The sequence below is a fragment of the Meriones unguiculatus genome, chromosome 1 (genome assembly GCF_030254825.1).
Source record: "Meriones unguiculatus strain TT.TT164.6M chromosome 1, Bangor_MerUng_6.1, whole genome shotgun sequence".
In the NCBI taxonomy this organism is placed as follows: domain Eukaryota; kingdom Metazoa; phylum Chordata; class Mammalia; order Rodentia; family Muridae; genus Meriones; species Meriones unguiculatus.
Genome location: NC_083349.1, coordinates 160019786 through 160047152, shown reverse-complemented (window position 1 = coordinate 160047152; position 27367 = coordinate 160019786). Strand labels below are relative to the sequence as shown.

The following is a 27367-nucleotide window of genomic DNA, read 5'->3' as shown; positions in this document are numbered from 1 at the left end:
AGCTAGGATGTTGCTGGATTCCATGTCTATACTAGACTTCAAGGCAGGAGTGAATCTCTCAAGCAAACCATCTTCCACTTACCATCAAGCCTGAGGTATTTGAAGCCACGGTATGCAAAGTAGTCTTCCATGATGGTCATGAGGGAGGTCATTTGACAGAAGAGTAGTACTTTGTGATTGGTTGCACGGAGTTTGGGTAGAATTCTATCAAGAAGTTCAAATTTCCCTGAGGCACGGTACAGGTCCAGTCTAGTGCATGGAGTTCAGAAGAGGGAGAATGTTCAGATGATTATTCACTCACGTGTGCCTTATGGAGATGTGTGCTACTGCTTCCAGGCCGCTTGGCAGACTCAAGGGGAAAAAAGTGGCTTTCCCAGCAGACACACCCACAGCTACAGCTAAACTCAGGTCACTCTTAGTCAAGGCACATTACCAGTAACCACACAGGTCCATATCATTTTACCATGTCAAAGGAGAATAAAATAAGTGCCATTACACATGGTGCCCAGTGGGCTGGGGAGTCAGCTCAGGGTAAAGCATTTGTCTGAACATCTGCTGACCTGAGTTCAGTCCCCAGAACCTATGTAAAGGTAGAAAGAGAGAAATGGCTCCCCAATAAAACAATGCCGAGAGGGTAGGTGTGAGCTGGAACTGTTCCTAGGATGGTCTACCACTATTTGGTTAGAACAGCTCACACTAGGGAGTGGACTCTAGACTTGAGAATCCCAGCACTGTCTTACGCCCTCTAGCTTTAAACATGCGGAAACAAGCTGAGCGGCAGGGAGAGCAGGACAGAGCAGGAATCCGAGATGGACTAAAAGCCACGTGACAAGTATATACAGGCCCACAGGACTTTCTGAAGCTAAGCTGGTGGTGCACACCTGTGATCCCAGCTGTAGCAGAACATGAGAGCAAACACAGTGTAGAGACCCTACCTCAAAATCAAGGGGCTGGGCATGCACGTGACAGTGAAGCACTTGCCTAATATGGTGACACCCTGGCCCGATCCCCAACACAGGAAAACAAACAAACAAACAAACAAACACCCCCCCCCCTCAGTGCCTTCTAATCACATAAAAGGCTGACAATGTGGTGCAACCTCATCTGCAAAAAGGCTTTTGTGATGTTCTGGAGCTGGCATGTAAACACCACGGACTACACAAGTGTGGACTTACAGGAGCATGCTTATCACACACCTATGGCTCTAGCACTTAGAAGGCCGAGGCAGAGGACTTCAACTCTTTCAGGAAGGAGATGATTAGCCATCCTGGGCTACACAGTTACACAAAAGCGTAGTCCACACTTTGAGACCATGTCCCAACAGTAACAACAACAAAAAAGCGGAGCCTGCGCTTGAAGCAGCAGGAAATGCTCTCACTTTACATGGCTGTACAGAATATCAAGTGTATTTCTGCAGAGTGGGTGAATGCAGGTTCAGGTATCACAGAAGCTGCCTCAGTTATACTGTGGGCAGCGAAGGCATGGTCTGAAGGCCAGTCTGCCTCAGTTACCAGCTGAATGCTAACCACACCGACAAAGCCACTGAACAAGACTAGAAACCCCTCCTGGCAGACTCCTGCCCACCCTCAGAGCTGGGAAGCTTCTCACCCTTGCACGATGCCGCCGGTGAACCCCAAGTGCTCAGAAAAGGACTCCTGCAATAGGACAAGAGATGGATTAGCGCCAAGGCAGGAGGGGGATGCCCAGTCAAGCCCACAGTGCAGACTGCTACAGAAGAGGGCCGAGTTCACACTGGTGGTCAGCTGTGACCTGCAGTGGCCTCAATGTACCAATGCCAACCCTGATGTTTTCCCTGTCAAGGACGAGAAAAGTATGGCACCAAAGTGAACACCTTAGACCACCCTGAAATTACACTCCAAGGCAGCAAGAAATCTAGAGTGTCTAGAATGACATTGAAACTATACCAGAATACAGACATAGGCATGCTTTTCAGGAGTAAGAGTCCAAATTCTCCAAAAGCACAGCTACTCATGATGACTATGGGCTGTGGCCATAGACTTGACTGATGTCCATGGCAGCTCTTCATAAATCCCCCTGAGGGGGGGGTTGGGGGGGAGCCCTGCCAGGGAACACAGTTCACGAGTGGAAACACTTCCCAAGGTAACAATCCCCAAACCCACAGAAAGCACCTAACAGTGAGTCTTAAACAATGAGCTTTATAGACTTTTATTTTCAGTTCCATGATAGGTTTGTTAAGCACCTATTGGACTGGGCACATCCAATGTCAGAGTATGTTCTTGCATGTCATGACCCTGAGTATACCTCCAATTAGCACAGATGCTCACACACACACACACACAAGCTAAGTACCAGCAAAAGAAAAATTCAACAGATACAGATGCACAGACAGTGGCTAGTGAGAATATATCTTATGCCTTTTTTGTTTGCTTGTCTGTCTCAAAACAGGGTTTCTCTGTCTAACTTCTGGTTGTCCTGAACTTGCTTTGTAGACTAGGCTGGCCTCAAACTCCCTGAGCACTGGGATTAAAGGTGTGCACTGCCACGCCCAGCTGAGACAGGGTTTCTGTGTAGCCTATTTCTGCACTGTAGACAAGGCTGGTCTTGAATTCAGAGATCATCTGCCTCTTGCCTCATGAGTGTACTATGGCCGGCTGCCTTTTCTATTGTTCTGAGACAAGGTCTCTCTACATAGCCCTGGCTGCCCTGGGAAAAAGGGTCCACCTTAGTCTGCCGTCTGAGTGCTGGGATGAAAGAAGTGCACTACAATACCCAGCTCCATAAGCTATCCTTAAGAACAGCCCAAGGACTGAGGAAACAGATGCCTTTGTCCCTAAAGGCCCTACTGTACAATCAGGAAGACCTGGCATCTAGACAGAAGCCAGGCTTGGTGGCTGATGTGAGCAACCCCAGAGCTATGGAGGTGGAGAAAACAGATCTATGGAGCTCATCAGCCATCCTGCTTAGCCAATTAATGACTCCAAGTTCAATGAAAGATACTATCTCAAAAACCTAAGCAGAGATTAGTAGAGAGAGACATTTGACATCACCTCTGGCCTCTACCTACATGCACACATAAGCCCATTGGCATCAGGGAGAAGCAGCCCAGTTTCAAGAGCCAGGTCACTGGGCTGTGGCCTTACCTCAATGTGCTGGAACATGTAGGGGTGGTTGCAGATCTTGCGAAGCTGCATGATAGTGTTCATCAGCGTCTTGGTACCACCTTTGCCCTGCAAATGTACATGAAATGGTCCAAAACGAAGTCCTGTCTTTGGGCCAATATGGAGGTGGGCAGGGAATTGGGCAGGGTGGTAGGAAAAAGGCCCAGAGCAAGATGATGGTTATCTTTGTGATAGGGCCACTGGGTAGGAGAAGGTAGTGTCGTGTGAGGTCCCTCTGAGAAGTCCTAACAGTCTACCTGGTACGAAAGATGAATGGAAGCAAATGTGGCCAACAACTACAATAAGAAGGGAGTGGTGACCTGTGCCAGAAAGGAAAACAAGGAGCACTATCCCTAAATCCACAGGTAAGAAAGGGACTGAAAAACAGCCTGAGAGAACAACAAAGACACACTTAAGGCTGTGGCTGGGCGCTGGGTTGGAAAGAGTGGTACTTCTCTAGGAGTCAAGCCCAGGCCTGCTTAGAAGAACGGAAGGAAGAGCGCTCCCAAGACAGGGTCGGCATGCCCTCAGTAATACCAAGAGGAAGGGCACAGAGGCCACGAAGGCTGAGGCAGCTCTTCACCTGCTGGCTATCCCAGCTCTGGGTCAGTTAGCCCTGTTTCCTGTTGTCCTGAGGAAGGTAGTATCTCAAACAAGGGGAGCGTCAGAAAGCAGCTCAGGAAACACACTCGAAAGACACCCAGCATCACAGCTGTGGCTGTGTGAATGCCTGAGGGATCAGGTGAGGCCTCCCGGGCACGGTGCTCAGTGCTCTGAGTCCCACAGTGTTCTTCACCCACCCTCCCCTCCTCAAGGCAATCAGGAGGGAACAGAGACTTGGAACAAACCTTCTTGTCCTTCTCCGAGCCGTCAGTCAACAGCACACCTTTGGCCTGCATGTGGCGGTAGAGCACACGCTGTAGGGCTGACATGTCGCATTTGATGACATATTCTACCTGTGGAGCAAAGAGTACTCTCAGGCCATACAATCTCAGAGTGAGGTGCTTGTGCCACCAATTGGAGCCTTGTGACCAGCACTGTGATTAGAACCTGGGGTATGAGGGAAGAACCCTGAAACTGGGGAGATCTGAAATAAGAGGAGATTCTGGGCCAAAATGGGCAAGTTGCTCATACTCTGGAAGCCGCCCCATAGCTTGCCAGAAAATAATGGGTGAGGCAAGCTAAGTATGGCCACATGGGGCAAAGAGCCCGTACCACTGGCAATGTTCTGTAGATCCAACCTGAGCCATGGCCTCTATCTGTAGATAAGGGTCTGGGCAGGGAAACTCAAGCATGAGTGTGACAGGGCTCAGTTCTGACACCTTGGCCCTGGTTTTGCTGCACAGTCCAAGCCCAGTGGAGCGGGGCCAGGGAAGGATCACCTGACTGCACTCACCCTGGGAACAGCCCTGCAAATGACACCTGTGGATTCTGCCAACACCTACCTTCTCAGGTAGCTGGGCTTCAACTTCTTTCTTGAGACGCCGCAGCAGGAAGGGTCGTAGTACCTTGTGTAGGCGACGGATAATGAGGATGGTCTCTTCTTCATTCAGGTCCACCTAGGAGCCAGACAGTAAATTAACACACTGCCTTCAAAAGAGGGAGGCAAGGCGTGGAAAGAGGCAGCTGTGCCATGGACAGCAGCTGGCACTTGGTACCTGTGTGTCCTTTGGGAGAAAAGGAACACCCTTTTCCTTGGGAAATCAAGAAATCTGCTACCTTCCATGTATTTTATGCAATGCCTAAGGGCTAGGTACCATCTCTCCTAACGCCTCCATGCCACAAGAACACATGGATGACAGCTGGCTGCTGGGTCTCCCTAAGGTGTTAGCAACTTGGTGTTTACAACCACAGCATCAGCCAGCCAACTTGGAGGGTGCTATAAGTGAGTCTGACACCAGGGATCACACCTTCCTCTCTCAGCCTGACAGACAGTACTGAGTAAGCAACACTGCTCCTCCAGACTGCCACTCTTCAACTAAGATGCTACATTGTTTAACATTTTTAATGTTTTTTATTTACTTATTTCTCACAATTGGTTCTGATTCCACTTTGTTGTCCTGGGACTCAAACTCAAATCATCAGGATTGGTGGTAAGTGCTTTTAGTTGCTGAGCTATCTTGTTAGCCAAGGCTCCATTTCTTTCTTTCATTTATTCACTCATTCACTTATTCATCCATCCATTCATTTATTTATGGTTTTTCCATTCAGGCTTTCTCTGTTTGTGTAACTCTGCTGTCCAGGAACTTGCTCTGTAGACTAGGCTACAACTTAGAGATCTGGCTGCTTCTATGCCAACAAGTCAGGCTCCTAGGGTTCCATTTTAAATGAAAACTGGGAAGGAGAGGCAACTAAGAAGGTATAGGCCTGAGCTTTTCTGTTGCTCTCTGGCCATCCCTTTAGAGCTTCAGCGCCGTGGCAGAGAAGCATGACTATTGCTTTTGGCCTTGGCTTTGGGAATGGGGCCTCAGAGAAGAGTTTCTTTCATTACACAGACTGAAGAAACCATCAAATTCCTTTCTCAAGGACTGCCGCCTCAGCATGCCTCCAGGGAGAATGGGGAACTTGTGGGTGAGAGCAACTTCTAAGACCTGAGGCGGGATGAAGAGGAACAATGGCAGCTGTCATCAGCCTCTGGTTCTGCCCAGGCTCTCTGGCTAGTTGTTTAACCCCTTCACAATGCATATGGCTTGTTTCAAAACCCATCAATACCAGTGTTGGGGGTTCAAGGCTCAGATAAAGATGGGGCTGTACCAGGAAGACCTCTCCTCCCACAATATGGAAACTGTGGTCTCTGGACTCAGTCACCCACAGCACCCCAAGTACAAGATGCTAACTGTTGTGTTCTTTGTAAACATTGTCAAAGCCTGGCCCCTGTCTTTCTTTTTCTTTTATATTTCATGTGCACTCATGTTTTGTCTGCATGCATGTCTGTGTGAGGGTGTTAGAGCCTCTGGAACTGGAGTAACAGAGAGTTGTGAGTTGCCATGTGGGTGCTGAGAATTGAAGCCGGGTCCCCTGGAAGAGCAGTCAGTGCTCTTAACCACAGCCATCTCTCCAGCCTCTGCCCAGAGATGTCTTAACTTTTTGAGCTCTCCACTTTCACAGCAAGACCTGATCCTTGTGGAGGGTCCGCAGTTCCCACTGGGACATCTGGTTTCTGCCGTGCTAGAGTCCTGGTAGCTGCTTGCTATCACAGCATGGACTCTGCTGCTATGTGGCCAGTGGGTCACTCAGCCGCCACCTCATATCCCAGGCAAGCTCACCTTCTCTCCGGTCATGGCAAAGGGTGCGTTGAACCACTGTTCAAAGGTGCTGCAGCTCTTGAAGATGGTGGGCAGCAGGAAGTTAAGCAGTGCCCAGAGCTCAGGTAACTTGTTCTGCAGTGGTGTGCCTGTGAGAAGCAGGCGACGAGGGGCCACATAGTGTGTGTTAAGGACCTGCGTCAGCTTGCAGTGGTGGTTCTTCATGCGGTGGCCTTCATCCACAATCATGTACTTCCAGCGGATCTGCAACGCGGAAAGGAGGTGGTGAGAGAAGGCAGCAGGGCTCCCAAGTGCGCAGCATGTCCAGCGGGAAAAAGCACGCAGAGACTCTCTAACACAAGGAATGGACACATGCATGAGAAGCTGAGCCTAGGCTGTGGGGACAGGTACAGAGGAAAAAGTACTCTCGCATTACAATGATAGGAAGTAGTGCTTAGTACCCCATCCCACAATGGGGAGGCGCCAGGAACATTGGCCACAAGCAGTCATGCCCCTGCAGCAGGCAGTATACAAGCCAATCTGAATGTGGCTTCCAGGTAGGGGCAGTGCCAGGGCCGGTCTACCCAAGTCTGCCAGTAACTCCACACCCCAAGCACAGAGCTAGACGAGGTGAGACTGCTTGTGAAGTGTCAATCTGAAAATTCCCAACTAGAGACCACTTCTATCTCTCACAACAGGCCTGCCTGAGGTTCAATGTGAAGATACAGAAGCTCAGCATTTATGTCACTGCCAGCAAGTAAGAGTGTTTTCAGGGCCTCCTGTGTGCCTTCGGGTGGACTTGCTCTTGTACTGCACTGAAGGTGGTGGCCTGTGGATGGCCTATATGTAAAGGCTGCACTGGGGCCAACTCCTGGGATCTTGGTATACTCACCTGTCACCCAGGGACCTGCAGTAAGTGCACACATTACTAGAAGTATGGAGGAAAGTGTGGCTATGGGGAGATGGGCCCATCCCCAAGTGAGCTCTTAAACTAATACTCTGCTGGAACAGCAGCCATGGGGGCCCAGTCCTGCCCCTAAGCTTATATCAAAGTTTACAGCAGGAAAACAAGCTTGGGCAGATAGACACTGGGTAACTCCATACCACTTACAGCTCTAATAATATCAGGCAAAGCCACAGCCTCCCTGGATAGGGGACCCATTCCAGCCCAGCACCCTAAGATACCTTCACCACAGTGCTCACCCTCAATCATTTCTCCAAGAGTCCATTAGAACCCATAGTCAATGTTATAGAAGGCCCAACCAAGAGGAGGCCTGCTAGGATCACGAGAATGGCCTGTCTTAACCTGACAGGTCACTCAAGAAGGTCAGGAGACACTGTGAAGAAGAGTCTTTCTGCACAAACGTCCTAAGGAGATAGGTGAAGGGCACTTGTACAGGTCCTGTGGGGGATCCTGGCCCGAACTAGGGCCCACTCAGGATGCTGAGAGAACCAGGCCATGGCCTCCCTACACAACTGCACAGCAGCTGTGTTTTGGTATACATGCAGATAGAGTACCAAGGGATCACTTGCAAGGAGCTGTGACATAGATATGACATTAGACATCAAGATCGTGACAGCCTGAGCCCTAGGCTTGCTTGTTCTGTATGAGGACACACTACCTTGGCCAGGATATGTTTGTCTTTGATGATATACTCATAGGTGGTCAGCAAGACATTGAACTTCCCACTGCGAAGTTGGGGGACGAAAGCTCGTCTTGCTGCTGGAGAGCCCTGTAGAGACAGAATACGAAGGTTTTACTCCTGATTAGTGTTCTTGAAGAAGCAAGCTGGTTTTTGCCAGAGGCATCCTGGGATGATGCTAGGCAAGGTTGCAGCCTGCTCTGACCCTGCCTCATAGAACACCACCTTCATGGAAGGAGTGGACAGAGGGCACTCTGGGAAACCATGCTGCCTCTACTACCATCAGCCACATTCCTACTGACTGATCAATTCCCCTCTTCAGTGGTCCCAAACTTAGGCCCCTCCTTTACCTGGCAATAGCCACCAGTCACTTCGGTCAGCCTCCTCCCCACTGCCCTTCCTAGTCCCCAGTCTCCTCCATGACTACCTTCTAGACACAGCAAGCTCTTGTACACAGCAACATCCTTACACCACAGCCTGAGGCAGAAGTAACTGCTGCTGGGTACTGGTGGTGCTCTTTCTATGTCAGCTCTGACACCCACTGAGGGCTGCAGGCTCCTCCCAGCGGGCTGAGCATTTATCAGTTTGACACGGCACTTGACACAAGCCTGGCTAGGTACCCAGGACACCCAGCACCGCGCCATGCCAAAGATCTGTGTTCATTCTATTCTCTATTCTATTCTCTGGAAATGGGTTTAAATCAGAGATCAGCTGAAGACAACTTCAGTGAACTCACCCATGTCTTTATGTATTCTAATGAATTGTTGAAACCATGTTCCACAAACGGAGCATTTGATTTTCACTTTAAGAAAAAGAAAAAAAGTATGGGGGGGGGGTGGAGATGGTTCAGATGTTAAAGAGCACTGTCTGCTCTTCCAGAGGTCCTGATTTCAATTCCCAGCAACCACTTGGTGGCTTACAAATCTACAATGAGAGCTGGTGCCCTTTTCTGGCATTCAGGTGTACATGCAAGCAGAATATAATCAATAAACAAACAAACAAATAAATGGTATGCCTCAAAATAAGACACTACCCATTCTGCATTACCACTGTGACCACATGTGTATCAAATGAGCACCAGGCCTGGGACCCTTGTGCCTCTGACACATACTAGCTCCTCTCTTTGTGCGCCTTCACCCTCCTTGCTCAAGCTCATGTCTCCTAACTAGTTGGAGGAAGCCTCTTCAGCCTCTGACGTACCTTGTAGGAAACCTTCACCACCGAGGGGGCCCACTTGTCAAATTCATATGCCCAGTTTGACAGCGTCCTGAAGGGAAAGGAAAGGACAGTCAAGTTCTACTATGCTAGGCAAGAGTGAAGCCAACTGGGCTGGTCTTTAAAACTGCCACAGTAAACTCCACGTGTCCTATGGAGCTTTGTGCACAGGAACAGGGGTGGGTAGTGGTGGCAGCAGCGAGAGGGGACATCCTAGTCCAGGACATGGCGCTGGTACAGCCAGCCCACAGCAGAGCCAGGAGCAGGTCTTAGGCAGTCAGCCTCAGTGGGGTCATGTCCCTTGGTGAATGAATATGTGAGATGCTGGAGAGCTGCTGCAGCTGCAGCGGCTGTGGCTGGCCTCCCAATGCCAGTAATGCTAGTTTAACACAAGGGAATACTAGAGACATGGTGTGACCACCTGAGACTGAAAACGGAGGCTACAGATGATCCTGTGGCAGAAGGGGAAAGCAGGGGCTAAGCACAGGGGAGGGAACAGAACCAAGCCTTTCCTCAGGACAGTCCTCAGAGCCTTCCCTCTTAAGAGAATCCTAGGAGGCTGAGCAGGGGAAAGTAGCAGCTGAGGAGTTTAAGACAGAGCCTGCTTCCCACATTTGATTTTCCTCCCAGAAACTCCACTGCTAGGCTTTCTGGCTACTGCTTAAGAGAGTCCCATCTAATGGCACTTCAAGCTGCTAGCATCACACTGGCAAAGCGTCTACTGAAATATGCTACTCAGGGCCCTTTGCCATTCTCCTAGCAGTCCAGGTGAGATGATACAAACAGTGTAGTCACTTTGCAGCCATCAGGCAAGTAGTCAACACAGCTGTCACCAAGTAAGAGTGAGTAAGAAGAACACGAAGAGGTGGTGCGGCATGTCTTTAATCCCAGCACTCAAGAGGCAGAGGCAGGTGGATCTCTGAGTTTGAGGCCAGCCTGGTCTACAGAGTGAGTTATAGAACAGCCAGGGCTACACAGAGGAAACCCTGTCTTGAAAAACCGAAAAAGAAAACACTTCGGGAGCCTGGATGCCTGGCAGCCCTGGGAGGCCCTGCGCATACCCTGTGCCCAGGCAGGAGGCTGTCTCTTAGGAAGGTCCAGCCAGAGGCCCCTGGCTGAGCTACTATGGTCTTATTGTTATTGCAGAGCACGCTGGAACAAGAGAGGCATAAAGAGAGGAAAGACTTGAGGGATAAGAAGACCTGCAATAAAGCATGTCATGGGCAAAGAGATCAGGGACAGACTCAAGAGTACAAGGCAGGCAAGGAACTCACATGGGGGCAGCAATGCAGCAGGTGGGACGGACAGCTGGATATTGAACACTAAGACACAGCAGGGCACAGGGAGTGCTTTCAGCCAGAAGGAGGTGGGATGGACAGCATGAACGTATGCCTGGACAGGAATCATGTGGAAAGGCTGCAGGTCAGTCCAGGTCGCAACCACTGAGGAGGCAGCAAGGAGCTTCTTCACCACAGAGAGGAGTGCTATGGTGATTTGAATGAGAATGGCTCCAAAGGCTCATATATATGAATATTTGGACTCAGTAGCTGGAACTGTTTGGGAAGGACTAGGAGGTGTGATCTATTGTAAGAGGTATATTCCTCTCACACACCTTACACACTCTTACACACCTAGAGATGTGAAGCTTTGAGGTTTCAAAAACCCACATTATTTCCAGTGTCTTTCTCTGTCTTGTGCTTGTGGGTTAGTATGTGAGTTCTCAAGTGTTCCTGCCACCATGCTGTTGCTCTACCACTGTGGACTCTAACTCTCTGAAATGGTAAGCCAAATTACATGCTTTCTTTTAAAAGTTGCCTTGGTCATAGTGTTTTGTCACAGCAACAGTAAAGTAACTAAGACAGGCTCTCACCACAAAGCTTATGTCTGTAAGCTTCAGACATAGCAGGCAGCCTGCAGCGCCGCCCTGAATCAGTTGCTTACTGGGACTGGCAGAGGCTGCTGCTGAGGACACCACCTGGAGACAAACAGCAAGACAGGAGGAGACCAGGAAAGTGCCCTGATCTCCTATACCTATAGGTATAGGCAGTTGTAGCTTTACTTAGGTGTTGGGAGAAAGATGGCAGAGCTGCAATGGATTAGCATGGAGAGGAGCACATGGCCAAAACGGCATGGATGGAGGAAAGCAGCCCATATGAGAAGAATAAGCAGTTATCAATGGAATTATGGATGGAAAGTAGCCCAGGTAGAAGTTATTAAAACAGATGGCATGGAATGGGAGCTGGTTGACAGAGGTGGCTTAGTGGGTACTATCTGCCCAGCACCAGGTAACATAAAGCTATTCTAAAATGGAACAGGTATCTCTGTCTTTACTGATTCAGTAGCAAGTTAGAAAATACTACCATAATAATTACAGGCTTTAATAATAAACATTACTAAGTTATATTTCTATAACAATCCTCATTTTTTGTGTTTCTTGAAACAGGGTCCCATTCTATATCCAGATAAGCTTGGAACATCTTACAGCCCAGGCTGGCCTCAAACTAGTAAAAATCCTCCTGCCTTAGCCTCATGAATACAAAGCACGGTTTCTAATAGGGGCTCCTTAGGGAAGGAGCTGATCCAGAATTGGGGCAGGAAATGGAAAAAGGAACCAGGGGAAATCAGCTGGTACAAAAAGCAATAAGTGATCTAACTTCAGGCAGGGCCTGCTACAGCAACAGGAATGGCAGTTAGAGAGGCTAAATCAGAACAGCTGGAAAAACAAAAGAAATGAACCAGTGTAAATGGATAGGCTAAGGCATAAACATACCTGTCCGCAGTGATAACTAATGGAACATGGAAGGAAGAACTCCAGGTGCTGCTTGCAGCATCTACCTAGAAAACAGCTCCATATCCATAGGCCTGAGCACCCGATAGAACAAAGCAGTAGGAAAAAAACACAAGCACCCAGCAATAATTCTGCCTGAGTGGCATGGTCAGGGTTGTTGTGGGCATGATGTGGGCAACATACAGAGAAAAAAGGTGGTATTTCACTTCCACAGCCACAGGCACAATCTCACCATAAGGAAATCCCAAGGAAGCCAAAGTGAGGATAGACAGAGCAGGAGCCTGGGAAACACATGTCCACACATGGCCTAGGGTATGGTGCCGAGGGAGACCACTTGACAAGCATCCTAAAATGTTGGCTCCATACCCACCACCTCGAACAAAAAGCAGTGCAGGAGCGCTCAGAAAGCTAGGGCAGAATCTTGAGCTCACGGGCAGCCTGGGATACATAGTGAGAGCATATATGACATAAATGACAATACAAATTTATCAATGTCAAAATTATGGAAATTTGGAGCACCATGACAGGCTAGAGGCCATAAAGGAGCCCTAACAACTAATGAGCCTGGAGAGAATAACGGACACAAGAATGAAACGAACAGAAGTGAGTGAGATGAGAATGCACTCTTGTAGCATCATGGCAGTGTTGGCCCCTCAACTGGGACTGGATCTTAAATTAATAACAAAAGTTATATCAAAGAAAAACTGACAGATAAGTGCACGGGCCTCTCACTGAGTCTATGGCTGTTGTCACCTACCAACAGAACAAAGATGAGAGCTCATGTAAGGAATTAAGCAAATGGGAAAAAGAGGCAGCTCTTTCTAGTGGTAGAACTATAATGAGCACATGAAGACAGAACCGTGGAGAAGCATGGTCATGTTCGGAACAGCCCTGGAATGATCACTGCAGGCAGGACTCCTACTGTGTGGTGGCTGTGATGTCTGTAGTACAGAAGAAATGGGGCATCAACTAGAATCTGGTTATCACTACTAAACATTCAACTAATAATAAAAAAAAATCAGAGAGTGGCCATTTCTTCCACCTTCCTTCTCTGCATTCTTCCCTAAGCTTCCAGTAGCACCATGATGGGCCAGAGAATACAGAGATTCACCACCTCCATGGTCTGCCGCAGCCACTATGAGGAGGGTCTGGGGAAGAACTTGCCATTTTTCCATGGAAAACAAGTGGAGGTTACTGGCGATGATGATTGTGTACTTTGAATGTGAATTTGCCGTTTCTTTCTTTATAGTAAGGCACCAGCTACTTAAAAAATAAGGATATTGGGGCTGGAGAGATGGCTCAGCAGTTACGAGCACTTTCTGTTCTTCCAGAGATCCTGAGTTCAGTTCCCAACAACCACGTGGTGGCTCATAACCATCTATATTGAAATCTGGTGCCCTCTTCTGGCCTGCAGGTGTAAATACATATAAAGTACTCATAAATAATACACTTTTTAGAAGGATATTTAATTTATCTTTTAACAGAATGAAGAATGTTTAAGAGATATAATCTGAAAATTGGATTAAACTCTTGAATTCTTATACTACATGCAATTGTAAATAAACTAATAAATATTTAATGTCTCTTCTCTGAAAAACAAACAAAACCCCAAAACAACTGAAATCCAAGCCAGGCATTACCGGGGCATTACCAGCATTTGGGAGGCAGAGGTATATGGATCTCTGTGAGTTTGAGGCCAGCCTGGTCTACAAAGTGAGTTCCAAGGCAGCCATGGTTACACAGAGAAACCATCCCCCACATCCCCCACCCCACAAAAAAGGGAAATCCTCAGTTCACAGATTTTTGTTGACACATAAAGTGGGTGGAACACAGCCCCCGAGACTTCAAACAAACCCTGACCCAGGGACAAACTTCCTGCCCCAAGCCTCAAATGTGACAAGTTTGTAAGGACTAAGATTTGAGACTAGTGGCCCTGAATGAACATATAGGGAGCTCAGGGAGCGCTCTAGGATGAAACCTAGTCATACACACACAGAGACAATAGGAATAGACCATCCCCTAGGCCAGGGACTGATTCAGGGCCAGAAGCGTAACCTAGGCTAGGTCAGAGGGAGCTGGTCCTAGGGAGGATGAGGCAGATGAACTATTTTTTGAAGCCAACAGATTTCCAGAACTGCTGAAACCAAGAAGTGGTGAGTCGGAGACTCTCTGGGATGGCTGATACATGCAAGCTTGGGCACCTGTGCTATGAATACCAAGCTGAGACACAATACAAAAGGACATTGGGCCCCATGAAGGGCACAATGCATACAAAACAGTACAGCAGTTTTTGCTTAACAGAGCCAAAGGTAGCACCTACCAATTCCCCCGAAAGGAGCAAGGGGACAGCCACTACAAAAATCGCTAGGAGCTGACCCATGGAATATGGGTGGGCTCCACACACCTGCCTCTCACAAACTAGAGGCAGTTAGCAACAGATTGATGTGTGTCTCCTAAACAAATGCATTGCAGTCCTCATACTCAGAAACTCAGACACTACTAAAGCAGTCTATCATCCTATTCTGTAGAGCCACGTAAAGAGAGGCAGAAGGTAGCCACAACTGTAAAGACTGTGGACACACAGATGGAAGGTGGCCACAGAGAAGCTCCAACCCTGTGCCATGCTCTTGGACACCCATTTCTGCCCTGCAGGAAAAAGAAACCCGTGCTGCAACCAGGCTAAATGGAGTCAGGCTCATACATACGAGAGAGGCACGATGATGAGGAAGGGCCCATTGATGCGCTTGTGCTCCATGAGGTATGTGATGAGTGCGATGGTTTGGATAGTCTTCCCCAGCCCCATCTCATCAGCCAGGATGCCATTCAGGTTGTTGTTATAAAGGGACACCAGCCACTCCAAGCCCTTGATCTGAAAGGGCAGAAATGCAAGGACCAAGTTCATACAACAAATATGCTGTCTGTGGCTACCCTACAAGGAACTCTGCCCTGTAAGAAATATTCATAACTAACTGTAGCAGAGTCCCAGGCTCTCCTGTCAACATGATACAATCCAGCTGTTTGCTTTCTTGCCTTTGTTGTACACTGAATCTCTTCTGCACCCTGTACTGGACTCATCCAAACCACTAACCCCACCCTCACTGCATCTCCAATTGCTCACAGAGCTTGCCTGAACTCCAGACCTCTTTTACAAGTATCTGCAGATGAGGCTGGTGGCCTCACTACAAAATTCTGGCCCTGACCAAAGGATAACAGAGTGGAAGTCACAGAGACCACACAAATGACATGCCACCGCAGAAATAAACCTATTTATGACTGAATATATTTTGTTTTCAATTTATTTGTTTAATAATTGTATGTGTATGAGTATTTCGCCTGCACGTATGTGAACATATGTGCTTGGTGCCTGTGGAGGACAGAAGAGGGCATTAGATCCCCTGAGACTGTACTTACATATTTGAGCCACCATATCGGTGCTGAAAAATCAAACGAAGGTCCTCTGTAAGAGCAACAACTGCTCTTAACCAAATGAGTCATCTCTCTACCTCTAAGATAAAGACGATCTCAGAAGACATGCTCAAGAGTGAGCAAGGGTCACTAAGGCTCAAGAGTGAGCAAGAGACCTCTAAGGCTCTCAAGAGTGGGCATGGGTCACCTACATGCAGGTCATGTATGCATGCATGTATGTATGTGGAGGCCAGATGTTGGTTAGCAGTGCTGCTTGATCACTACCAACATGCTCAATACCTACTGAGGCAGGCCTTCCCGCTGAACCCAGAACTCTATAATCTGGAAGTCTAGCCAGTTTGCCCTGCAGATGACATCTCTTCCTCTCTAGTGCTAAAATTACAGTGGCCACACTACTTGCCTGGCTTTCATGTCCGTTCCAGAGATCTGAATCCTGATCCTCATTTGAGACAGAGTTTCTCTGTGTAGCCCTGGCTGTCCAGGAACTCGCTATGAAGACCAGGCTGACTTTGAACTCAGAGATCCTCCTGCCTCTGCATCTTGAGTGCTGGGCTTAAAGGCATGCACCACCCCTGGCCAGCTCAAGATTTCTCTCCTCTCTCTCTCTTTTAAGATTTATTTACTTAGTATATACACGTACACTTGCTTTGCACACCAGAAGCATGAGATTCCATGGAGTATAGTTACAGACAGTAGTGAGCTGCCATGTGGGTGCTGGGAATTGAACTCAGGACCTCTGGAAGAACAGCCAGTGCTCTTAACCACTAAGCCATCTCTCCAGCCCCAGATTTCTTTTTTTTTTTTTTTTAATTGAAGATTTTCCAAAGCATTTGAGCTGAATATAGCACAAGAAGAGAAAGTTTGGACATTTTCTTTACATACTAAGTAGGAAGGGGCAACATGTAAGCTTATCATTACATGGCCTGTAGAAATTTCTAGTGAATGCTCATTTGCCTCTGGAATCTACATTGGCACATAATCTCACAGTTCTCCTAGGGAGAGTGGCAAGAACAGAGGCCACAACCAAATAAAAACAGGAATACATAATCTCTGGATTGAGTGAGGCTGGCTCCCTTTTGGAACCTTAGAGATGAGACAGGACTACCAGACACAGAAAAAAAAGAATTTCCTAGCGAGGCTGAAAACAGTTAAGAACCATGGTCTTTTCACCCCCATAGAAAACCCTCTCACAAGAAAGATCATTCCTCTGCTCCCAGAAAAAAGTCCTGTTCAAAGTTCCAGGTAACCTTGGGTCTGGGTCATGTGGCAGAACATCCCTGTGAGGCCCACACCTGCTCCCTGGGGGGTGCACACAATGCCCCCCTGCCTGGTACCTGGTAGCTCCCTGAAGTTTTAATGCCTTCTGGCAGCTAACCTACTTGACCATAGATGCTTTAGATAACTATCTGGCTGTAGTGTTATACACCATTATTAGACAGAGACAGGTGATCTCTGTTGAGTTTGAGGCCAGTTTGAGCTACATACTGAGTTCTAAGCCATTCTGGAATACACAGTGAGACCCTATCTCAGAGGAAACAAAACCAAACCAAAACCAGATGGGAAAATTATGGCTCTTCAGGAAAAGTGAGTGTTGCCTAAGCCCAAGCACCAATCACCCAGCCTCCCTGCTGCCTCTGGCCTTACCTGGTACTGTTTGAGGACACCGTTGACCATGAGGGCTGACTGCTTATCTACTCTCTCTGTGACTGCATGGGCCACTGCATAGTAGGACTGCAGGCCACGAGCAAGGGCCTGGGACACACCGTACTCATCGTCCACATCTTGCTTGGCGTTCCTGGAGGGAGTACATGCTGTGTGAGGACACGGGCTCGTCTGTGACAGTGTACTGCCACTAGCTTCAGCAGCTGCCTCTGCCTGTGACTTACGGACTAAACTGCAAGGTCCAGAGGTGGGAACCACAGTGTAGCTAGCAGCTGAGCCCACACCCAAGAAGGACAGGTGATCAACCCTGAGATGACACAGGTCCCAAGCCAATCAACAAGGGCTAGACTGGATCCTATCACTCCCCATGACAGAATGCACTTCTGTTAAATATGCAGCTACTCACCTAGCACACTGAGCTGCACACAAACCAGCACTGCCTGTAACAGGATGCTTCTGAGACCCAATCTAAGCTCAACTTTGCTGCTGCTATTTAAGATTATCTTTATCTTCTTGAGACATTGTCTCAATAATATATAGCCCTGGCTCTGGCTGGCCTTGAATTTACATTCTCCTGCCTCAGCCTCCTATTTCAGGACCTGGTTCAAGAACTTTTCCTTTGTTTTAATATTTTGAATTTAAAACAAACAAACAAACAAACAAAAAAAATCAACTTTTTTTTTTTTTTGGTCTGCATGCAGGAGTATGCATGTCCATCACAGATATGAGGAAGTCAAAATCATTCTCTCCTTGTTCCAAACTCAGGTTATCAGGCTTGGCATCATTACCAAGAGCCATCTCACTGATACTTCTCTCTCTCTTTCCTCGATCCCCTCTCCCCCCTTTTGACAGGCTCTCCCGATTCTAACCATGGCTGGGCTGAAATAGGCTATACAGACCATGCTGGCCTTTGAATCCTGCCTCTAATTCCCAAGTGTTGGCATTACAGGCATCCACTTCATTCCTTGCTTAATAATTCTTTTTCTTTTTTTTAAAGATTTAATTTTTAATTATATACATGTGGCAGAGGGGTACTGTATTCATGAGTAAAGGTACCCTTGAAGGCCAAAAAATGTGGTACTGGATCCACAGGAGCTTAAGTTACAGTTGTGAACTACTCAATGCTGATACTCAGAACAAAACTCGGGCCCTCTACAAGAAAGTATGTGCTCTTAATTGCCAATTGCCAAGTCATCTCCCTAGTCCCTCTTCCTTTTCCTTCCTTCTTTCTTTTTTTTTTGAAACAGGATTTCTCAGTGTAGCCCTGGCTGTCCTGAAACTCACTCTAGACCAGGCTATCCTTGAACTCAGAAAATCGCCTGTCTTGGGCTGGAGAGATGGCACAGCAGTTAAAAGGACTGGCTGCTCACCAATTCCTATAGCACCCACATGGTAGCTCACAACTGTCTGTAGCTCCAGTTTCAGAGGATCCAACACTCTCACTCAGACATACATGCAGGCAAAATACCAATACACATGAAATTTATAAAGAAAGAACATAAAAGAAAAAGAAGGAAGGAAGGAAGGAAGGAAGGAAGGAAGGAAGGAAGGAAGGAAGGAATCCACTTGCCTCTGCCTCCTGAAATTAAAGGCATGCACTTACTGCCCGGCAAAGGTCCTATTTTTCTAGCAATTACAAATTTAGTGGTGTATGAGAGGCATATGCATGTGTTACTGAACATGTGGGTTCTGAGAAATAGAACTCAGGTTGTTAACTCAGATTGGCAGTATTTTTACCTTGGACACTATTTCAATAGCCCTTCTTCATTTAAAAAGCATGTCACAGTTACATTCATGTATTTCAGGATTGAAATCAGCCTGGGCTATAGAATGAAATCCCATTATCTTAAAATTAAAAAGGTCAAGCATACTAGCACACACCTTTGATTCCAGCACTCAGGAGGCAGAGGCAGGTGGATCTCTGTGTGTTCCAGGCAAATCTAGTCTATATACTGAGTTCAAGGCTAAGCAGAGTTACACAGTGAAACTCAAGCTACAAAATCCAGGAAACAGTCCAGTAAGCTCTTTGTCTTTTTATAAAATGAGCTTTACAGCTGTGCTCCTATGTGCACATGTATTTACAAGTGTCTCCCAGTGGATAAGGAGGCCTGAGTCTTTCTCAATCATTCTCCACTCAATGAGGCAGTCCCTGGCTTGAGTCCAGAGTTCCCTAATAGGCCTAGTCCAGATAGCCAGTGTGCTCCGGAAATCCTGGCTTTCTGTTTCCATGAAGTGGAGTTCAAGGCAGACTACTGTATCCACCTGACATTTATGAAGGTACTGGGAACCCACAGTCTGGTCCTGGTGCTTGCTGCTTGTGAACAAGGACTCTCCCTACTACCATCCATGTCCCCAATCCTGTGGGGATGGTCTTTCATGTACTTCTCCTATAGCTTTTAAAGCAGAGGCTGAACACTTGTTTTCTTTCTTTCAAAATGTCTCATATATATCAGCGTACAGAAATGTTTGCATGGGTGCATACTGTGTGTGTGTCTAGTCCTCATGGCATCCACTGGAGCTGGAGTTACAGATGGCTGAAGTCACTGTGTGGGCGCTAGAAAATGAATCCAGAGCCTCTGCAAAAGCAGAAGTGCTCTTAACCAATGACCCATCACTCAAGACCACAAGGCTAAACATGTCCTTCCCCCTCACACCCCCCCTTGTTTTTGTTTTTGTTTTGAGACAGGATTTCTCTGTGTAGCTCTAGCTATCCTGGAACTTGTTCTGTAAACCAGGAAGGGCTTGGATTACTGGGATTAAAGGTATGGGCAGGGTTGGTAGAGTTCACCTTTAATCCCAGTATTGGGGAGGCAAAGGCAAGCAAATCTTTGTGAGTTCCAGGCAAACCTGGTCTACAGAGTAAGTTTCAGGATAGCCAGGCCATACAGAGAAACCCTGTCTCAAAAATCTAAAACAAACCAAAAGTATGGGCCACCACCTGGTTGAACATTTCTTTCTTTCTCTTTTTTTTTTCTTTCTTTTTTTTTGAGACAGAGTTTCTCTGTGTAGCTCTGGCTAGGATTAAATACACACATACACTACCATGATGCCCTGCTAGGTTGAACATTTCTTATCTGAAATTCTTATGTGTTTTGGAGTTTTTCAGTTGGGGGAGTATCTATAGAGATCTTAATAATTTCAAAATTCCCAATCAGAAAATAAAAAAGTGCTATAAAAACTGAAACATTTGGAATTTGGAGCATTTCAGGTTTTGGATTTTCAGACTGGAGTAACTCAGCCTTCATCCTGTTTCTCTATAATGGTCCCCCATCAACTTCTCACGACAAACAAAAAATCAAATCAACACATTAATTTTTAACTGTGCTTTCCAGAGCAAAATGTAAGAGAGAACCTACATGCCCAGGACCAAGGGCGAGCAGAGAACAGAGAGCAGAGCCTGTGGCCGTCACACTGCTGCACAGGATGGTAGCAGTTCTCTACATCCGCAGACAAGGGACAGCTTACAAGAGATGTATGGTAAGAAGCGACGCACACCACAGAACAACAGATGTATGTGTGCAAAAAAAAAAAAAAAAAAGAAAGAAAGAAAATAAAAATGCAGCTAATCTCTCTGGAGGCTGACCAGGAGGGCTGACACGGGCTTGTCTATCAGAGAAACCAGCAGGCGCCTGCTGGGAGCAAGGACAGGTGGGCAGGTCTGTGTTGTCACCCCACTGTACTTTACAAGCTTATGATGACCAAGGAATTCTTTTTTGTAGCAAATCACTACAGAGGCAAATAAAATTTGTAGAAAATAAATGTGGCCTTTTAGTGGCTACTGATAAGATTTGGGAATGCCACCCAGGGAGAGAGGGTAATCAAGTCTGAGGCCAGTCTGGGCTAGACAATGAAAAGAGGAAGGCTGGGATTCTGGCCACCTTATAGAGAGCTTACGAAGACACATGGGGATCTCTTACTCAATAATGTGTCGAGCGTCCACCTCGGAGACATCATCGCTGTCTGGGTCTGGAATCTTCTTCTTCTCCTCCACAGGCAGCGTGGGGGGCTGTGCAGGCTGAGGCTGTTCCTCTTCTTCCTCCTACCAAGAGAAGTGCCATGTCACCTTGGTTCCCTAGTGTGCTGCTGGGCTCCCAGAAGAAGAGATGCTCTTTCGTCTTGTTCCCTCCCAGTGCAGTGTTATCTGCCTCGTACTGCCCTTCCCTTTGACCTGCTGAGTAAATGCATTTAGTTTTCCTAGCAGATTGCAGGGTCTCTGCAGGGACATCTTGGGTCACCTCTACTGCTACCCAAAGCAGCTTCCACATCTTGCCACACCTTTATTCTCTACCAACTCAGGCAGCTTTCCAGCTTTACAAGCAACTTCCCTAAATATGCTTATGCTTTACCTCTAGTTTTTACTCATCTTGAGACAACATCTGAGCCTTTCCAGTACTTGTAAGCTGATTGAATGTTATTGCCTTAAAGGGCCTCCCTGCATTTATTAAGCAGGTGACACTGTAATTCTGCAGAGCATGTTCAACAAATACACAGTAACGCATTTCCCAGTATTGAGCCATTCTTTTTCTACTATGTGAACCATACAGGTCCATAGTAGATTCTTCTCAATTATCACAGAATTGCTAGAGAGGTTTTAAAACACTGTGTGTGCCTGCCACATGCCTCTAACCCCACCTCGTTAAAAATCTGAGGAATACAGATTATAATTTGAGTAATCTGAGCAGCGTCGTAGATCTTTTCTCCAACTACCAGCCAGGGCTGTAGCACATTGCTAAAGTACTCACTTGACTAATGTGTGGCAAGGCCCAACCCCAACGGAACAAAATGTATGTGTTTCTTCATAACTATCTGTTAAACAGTTACAATCAAACTCTGACAAAGTTTTCCCTGCACCATGAAACATAACTCCAGATCATTGGGAACAAGATGGTTTTCACTAACAAATGCAGAAAAGCAGCAGCTATCTAATGAGTTCCAGCATGGCTAGAATTAGACCAGGTGGGACAAACAGCCAATTAAGGAGGTCAGAAGATTCCCTTCCCAAAAAACATGAACAGAGTAAGACTGAAAAAATGACTATTCATGCTCTAAGAGCTAGGCAGGGCACAGCACATTCATCTTGGAAATGCTGCTAGCTTCTGGAAAAAACAGGGTAGAATACTGAAGCTTGTTTGTCTGGGGTACTTCAGTCTAGACCACCCACCCCCAGTACGAAGTCTGCTGTGCTAGGGAGCCATGGAGGCAGAGAAGGTTGACAGTATGGTATAAATATAAACAGTCCGATAGAAATAAACCACTTGTGTCGCTCAATCTATCAGACTACTGAAACAATAGACTCCAAAGAAACAGGAATTTCCCCAGGAATCTCATTCGGGAATTCAGAACCAGCACCAGTCACAAGAGCAGCTCAGCTCCCAGAAAGAGATCTGGAACAGTTCTAATAACTTGTCAGAGCACCTTACCGGTTAGGACTGAAAGCCAAGCAATGATGGGCCAGTGGTGGTGGGGCCGCAACACGACAGGTACTGACCGGATGTGTACAACTTTGGTCCTCTATTTAAACTCTGCTCTTACTTCAGGACCCTGAAGACGGATTTGAGGGGTTGCTGGTTCTCTTTTCCCTCTTGTAAATGTGGCCCCACTGAATCAGTATTTTCCTGCTCTCCACTTGATATTGGGGCACATGATGTGACCCCAAGTTTGAGTATTTCTACCACTTGGCCAAATGGTTGCAATCTTCTCCCTGGTGCTGGTACATGCTACTACTGGTGAAGATGTGCATGTAACTAGTGGAGATGAGCACAGGTGCAGAGGTGCAGAGACCAAAAGGGCCCTGGGAAGACACTGCTTTAGGCAGACATGCGAACAGCCTTTATGTGAAACTCACTCCCTTGTACAAAGAGCCAGGACAGGACACAAACAGCTCACTAACTCGGTTGTTTGCACACAATTCCTGCCAAGGTACTACAGAGTAGAAAAATAGGGCCTTTTCATAAGGAGCCAGAAATCTAATTAGAAAAATAAAGTCAGCCCAGCCAAAAGTGGCTGCACCCACCACGAAGAAAACAAGAGTTCCTAGAATGAACACAGACATCTGCCACTGTGCTGGCTAGCTTCTGCCAACATGACACCAACTAGAGTCATGTGGGAGAAGGGAACCTCAACGGAGGTGATATCAGATTGGCCTGTAGCCATGTCTGTGGGGTGCTTTTCCTGATTATTGACTGATGAGGGAGAGCTTAGCCACTGTGGGTTGTGCCACCTTGGGGACAGATGGCATGGAGGTAGCTCTGAACATGAGCCTGGAAGCAAGCCAGTAAACAGGGCTCTATTGTCCTGCTGCAGTCCTCTTGAGCTCCCACCCTGAATTCCTTCAGTGATGGGTTGTGGCCTGGGAATTGTAAGATCAAATAAACCCTTGCCTCCTCAACTTGCTTTGGGTCCTGGTGTTTGCTACAGCAACAAAGAAACCTAACTAAGACAGCTACCACAGTCTACAGGAGGAGGGAGTCATAATCCTTCAAAAGAGCTAACTGGGAAAACTGAGTTTGCGACCAGTCTGGTCTACATAGCCAGTTCTAAGCCAACCAAGGCTTCATAGTGAGACCCTACCTCAAAAAACAATAAGCCCCAACAAGACAAACAACAGAAAAAAAAAAAAGCATTCAGCTGTTCCTGCCTCTTCATAGATGCTGAAGGTGTTCCAAGCAGGAGTGTCAATAGCGTGTGTGTAAAGCTGTTGTTGGAGTTAGGCTTGTGTTCAAGTCAATGAACATGGAATCACAAAGGACAACCACTGCCCACAACAACAAAACCAAAATAATCCACAGACAAGCTGGACACACTGCAAAAAGGATAAATATCAAGACAGCTTCTATGGAGTCCGCTAAAAAGCCAGCCAGCCAGATAATCTACAAGGCAAAAGAGACAAGACTACCAGGTAACAAAGATGAGAACGAGGCAAGGGGTGGCTGAATCCTCATCTGAAACGAGGGCAACAAGGAGGCTGCAAAAAGGCCTGAGTAGTTAAGAGCAGGTACTACTGCCCCTGCAGAAGAACAAAGGTCAGTTCCCAGCGCCCATGGCAGGCAGCTCACAACTGCCTAGAGCTTCAGCTCCTGGGGATGCAGCTCTTTTGGCCTCTGCAGACACAGGCACTCATGACTGCATATAGACAAACAAGCATACAGAGCAACAAAAACAATAAAATAAGAGGCCAACTAAAAGTGGAATCACATGTTTAAACTGCTCAAAGAGAAAGGCAAAGAAGAGCTGTCAACCAAGACTGATACATTCAACTAAACTGTCCTTTCAACGTACAAAAACATCCAGAAAAAAAAAATTCAATAGTACCTGTTGCTGGCAGACAGGCCTTATTAAAAAGAACCAAACAAACAACTACTACCACACACATACAAAATCTTTAGACACAAAACCAAAAGAACACGCTAGCAGGTAACTTAAATCCATGGAGAGAAACAGCACCTGAAGAGATGACAGAGATGGCTCAAAGATTAAGAGTGGCTGCTGCACACTCATGAGGATTTGTCATGTAAACACCTGCAACTCCATGTCTAAGAAATCTGATACACTCTTTTGGCCTCTGCATGCACACAGACATATACTCACACAGACATACAAATGAAACAAAACCCAAGATAGCATCAGAAATGGTGAATACACAGATTAACATAAAAGACTATAAAAACACTTCAATTATTCCTTCTATACTAACATCTTCTTCCAAAGGGTTGCAAGTGGATAATGCATTAATTTCCAGAATACTGTGCTTAATCTCAGTATTCAGGAAGCTGAGGCAGGAGGATCATGGTTTCATAATCACCAGGACTGTCATATCCCCTGAAGCTAGACCATCAGGATCCTATCTCAAAAATCCAACGGAACCAGTAGTGATGGTGCAAACCTTTAATCCCAGCACTTGGGAGGCGGAGGATCTGAGGCCAGCCAGAGCTATACAGAGAATCCCTGTCTCGAAAAAAACCACCAAACAAAAAAACCGAAGAAAAAATAATGTAATGAAGTAAGATGCCTGTTGTAATTGTGTAACTACAAAGAAGTTACTAAATAAATGCAGAGCCCAAATAAACATTTACAGAAAAGGTATAACAACAACAACAACAAAATTATAATTAACAGAAAAAAGACAGTACATGGAAAAGAAAAAGGAAAAACAAAGAAAAAGAAAAGAAAGAAGGAAAAGTAAAGTCATGTTGGTTATGCACAGCTAACGCACAGCTGTGGCTCGAGGATGGCCAGGAGGCCTGGAACACAGAGCAAAACCGGCTCACAGGCTCACCTCCACACACATTAATACACAAAGAGGAGAAGGGGAAATCAGAAAGAAACCCAATCAATAGCCAACGGCACGGTGTTTTGTAAATGCTACTCCAAAAGCACACAACCCAGGCATTATTTCTGGAGCCTACGGTCTGAGAGACATGACTCCTGAAACTGTCCTTGGATCTCCACATGCACACAGGGCACGCGTCTACCTCACCCACACATATCATACACACGATAATAAATTTTAAAAGAAGTTTTAAAGAATATTTTAGATTAGATGACAACAAAAACAAAATGCTGGGAGTGTGTGTGAGTGTATGTGTGTGTGCGCGCACTTCTGCTTTCAACAAAACTTGCCTGAGTACCAAGAATATAGAACTCTAAAATACTGGCTGGAACTAGAGCTCGGGGGTATAGAGTAGGTCCCTAGATTATGTGAGGCCCTATTTCAACTCCAGGATCAAAACCAGACACTGGAGGAGGCAGAGGCAGGTGGATCTCTGAGTTCAAGATCAGTCAGGGCTACAAAGCAAGTTCCCAGACAAGTGAGAACTACACAATAAAGACATCTTGTCTCAAAAATACCAAAACAAAACAGAAAACAACAAACCAAACCCATTTCAGTTTGTGAGACACACAACAGTGCTTACTGGCATGTACAAAGCCTAGGTTTTGGAAATGGCGGAGAGTTAAAAAGTAACATTTATGAAACCAGGTGTCATGGCATGCAACTATAATTACCAATGCTTGGGAGGCTGAAGCAGGAAGATTTATAGTTTGAGGCCATCCTGGCCTAACAGTTCAAGGCAAGCCTGGGTTATACATAGTGAGAGAAAAGTCTCAAAACCAAAGTTTACTCGATGTAGCCCAAGGGTGAATAGTGGTAAATATATAGGTTTAGGGGGTGGAGAGATGGCTTATCCATTAGGGGCACATGTTGTTCTTCCAAAGGATCTGAGTACAAACCCATGTCAGAAGCTCATAACTGTCTGCAACACAGCTTCAGGGAATCCAAGGCCCTTTTCTGGCCCCTGCTAAATGCCAGCAGACAAGAAACACACACAAACACACACACACACACACACACACACACACACACACACATACACACACACAAATAAGTTTAAACCCAAAACCAAACCATACAGGTTTAAACACTATTTATAAACAAAGGCCTCACATCAGTAATTTAAGCTTAGATTACTCAACAAAGTGAAACAAATTACTGAAGAACCAAAATCAGGAATGCAGGAATCATCACCTCTGACCCTACAGAATGATAAAAGCAGTTTAAAAAACCAAAAACCATTAAAAACATAATGTTGGGGGCTGGTGGAAAGACAGCTAGTTGAGTAAGGGACCTGAGTCCAATCCCTAGAACCCACATAAAGTCAGGTGGAGCCCTGCATATCTGTAAATCCCAGTGCCCCCATGGGAGATGGGAGGCAGATACAGAAGAACCCCTGGAAACTTGGAGACCAGCCCACCAGGAGTGCACAGGAGTAAACAAGATCCCCAGTCTCATGGTCCAGGTGAAGATGGACATCTCAGGCTGTCCTCTGACTCCTACACACTCACTGTTAGTTGTGTGCCTACATTTACAGACACAAGTAAAACACACACACACAATATATATATGTATATATACATACTCATATACACATACACAGAAGACTGAGAAACCAAGCATACTGGGAGAAGATATTTGTGAATTATACACTGGGTCAGAGACTTGTCTAGAATAAGGACTGAGAGCTCATTAGGATGGCAGACCAATTAAGACCAGGCAAGACTTGAACAGACTTCCACTGAGGAAGACGTATTGATGGCACACATGTGCATATGAAGATGCTTAACATCACTACTTACCAGGGTAACGCAAATCAAAACCAAATGAGATGCCACCACACACCCACTAAAATGGCCATAAGCAAAAGAACAAACAATACCAAGTGTTGGTGAGGACATGAAGAAACTGGAACCCGT

At 46.5% G+C, this 27367-nt stretch overlaps 1 protein-coding gene and 1 pseudogene across 8 annotated transcripts in view; one reads left to right on the top strand and one right to left on the bottom strand.

Annotated features, from left to right (window-relative positions):
• Smarca4 (SWI/SNF related, matrix associated, actin dependent regulator of chromatin, subfamily a, member 4) overlaps nt 1–27367 on the bottom strand; it is a 96523-nt gene that overhangs the window by 29070 nt on the left and 40086 nt on the right. For all 8 annotated transcript variants that reach the window (XM_060370603.1, XM_060370594.1, XM_060370620.1 and 5 more), the window contains exons 14-24: nt 21037–21158; nt 17102–17252; nt 14737–14900; nt 9229–9295; nt 8008–8118; nt 6407–6649; nt 4586–4699; nt 3989–4096; nt 3123–3209; nt 1609–1655; nt 83–249 (exon numbers count right to left, since the gene is read on the bottom strand). In XM_060370603.1, coding sequence (XP_060226586.1) covers nt 83–249; nt 1609–1655; nt 3123–3209; nt 3989–4096; nt 4586–4699; nt 6407–6649; nt 8008–8118; nt 9229–9295; nt 14737–14900; nt 17102–17252; nt 21037–21158 — 1381 coding nt within the window. The remainder of the gene's footprint in view (nt 1–82; nt 250–1608; nt 1656–3122; nt 3210–3988; nt 4097–4585; nt 4700–6406; nt 6650–8007; nt 8119–9228; nt 9296–14736; nt 14901–17101; nt 17253–21036; nt 21159–27367) is intronic.
• On the top strand, nt 13114–13306 carry LOC110552456 (cytochrome c oxidase subunit 7C, mitochondrial-like; annotated as a pseudogene).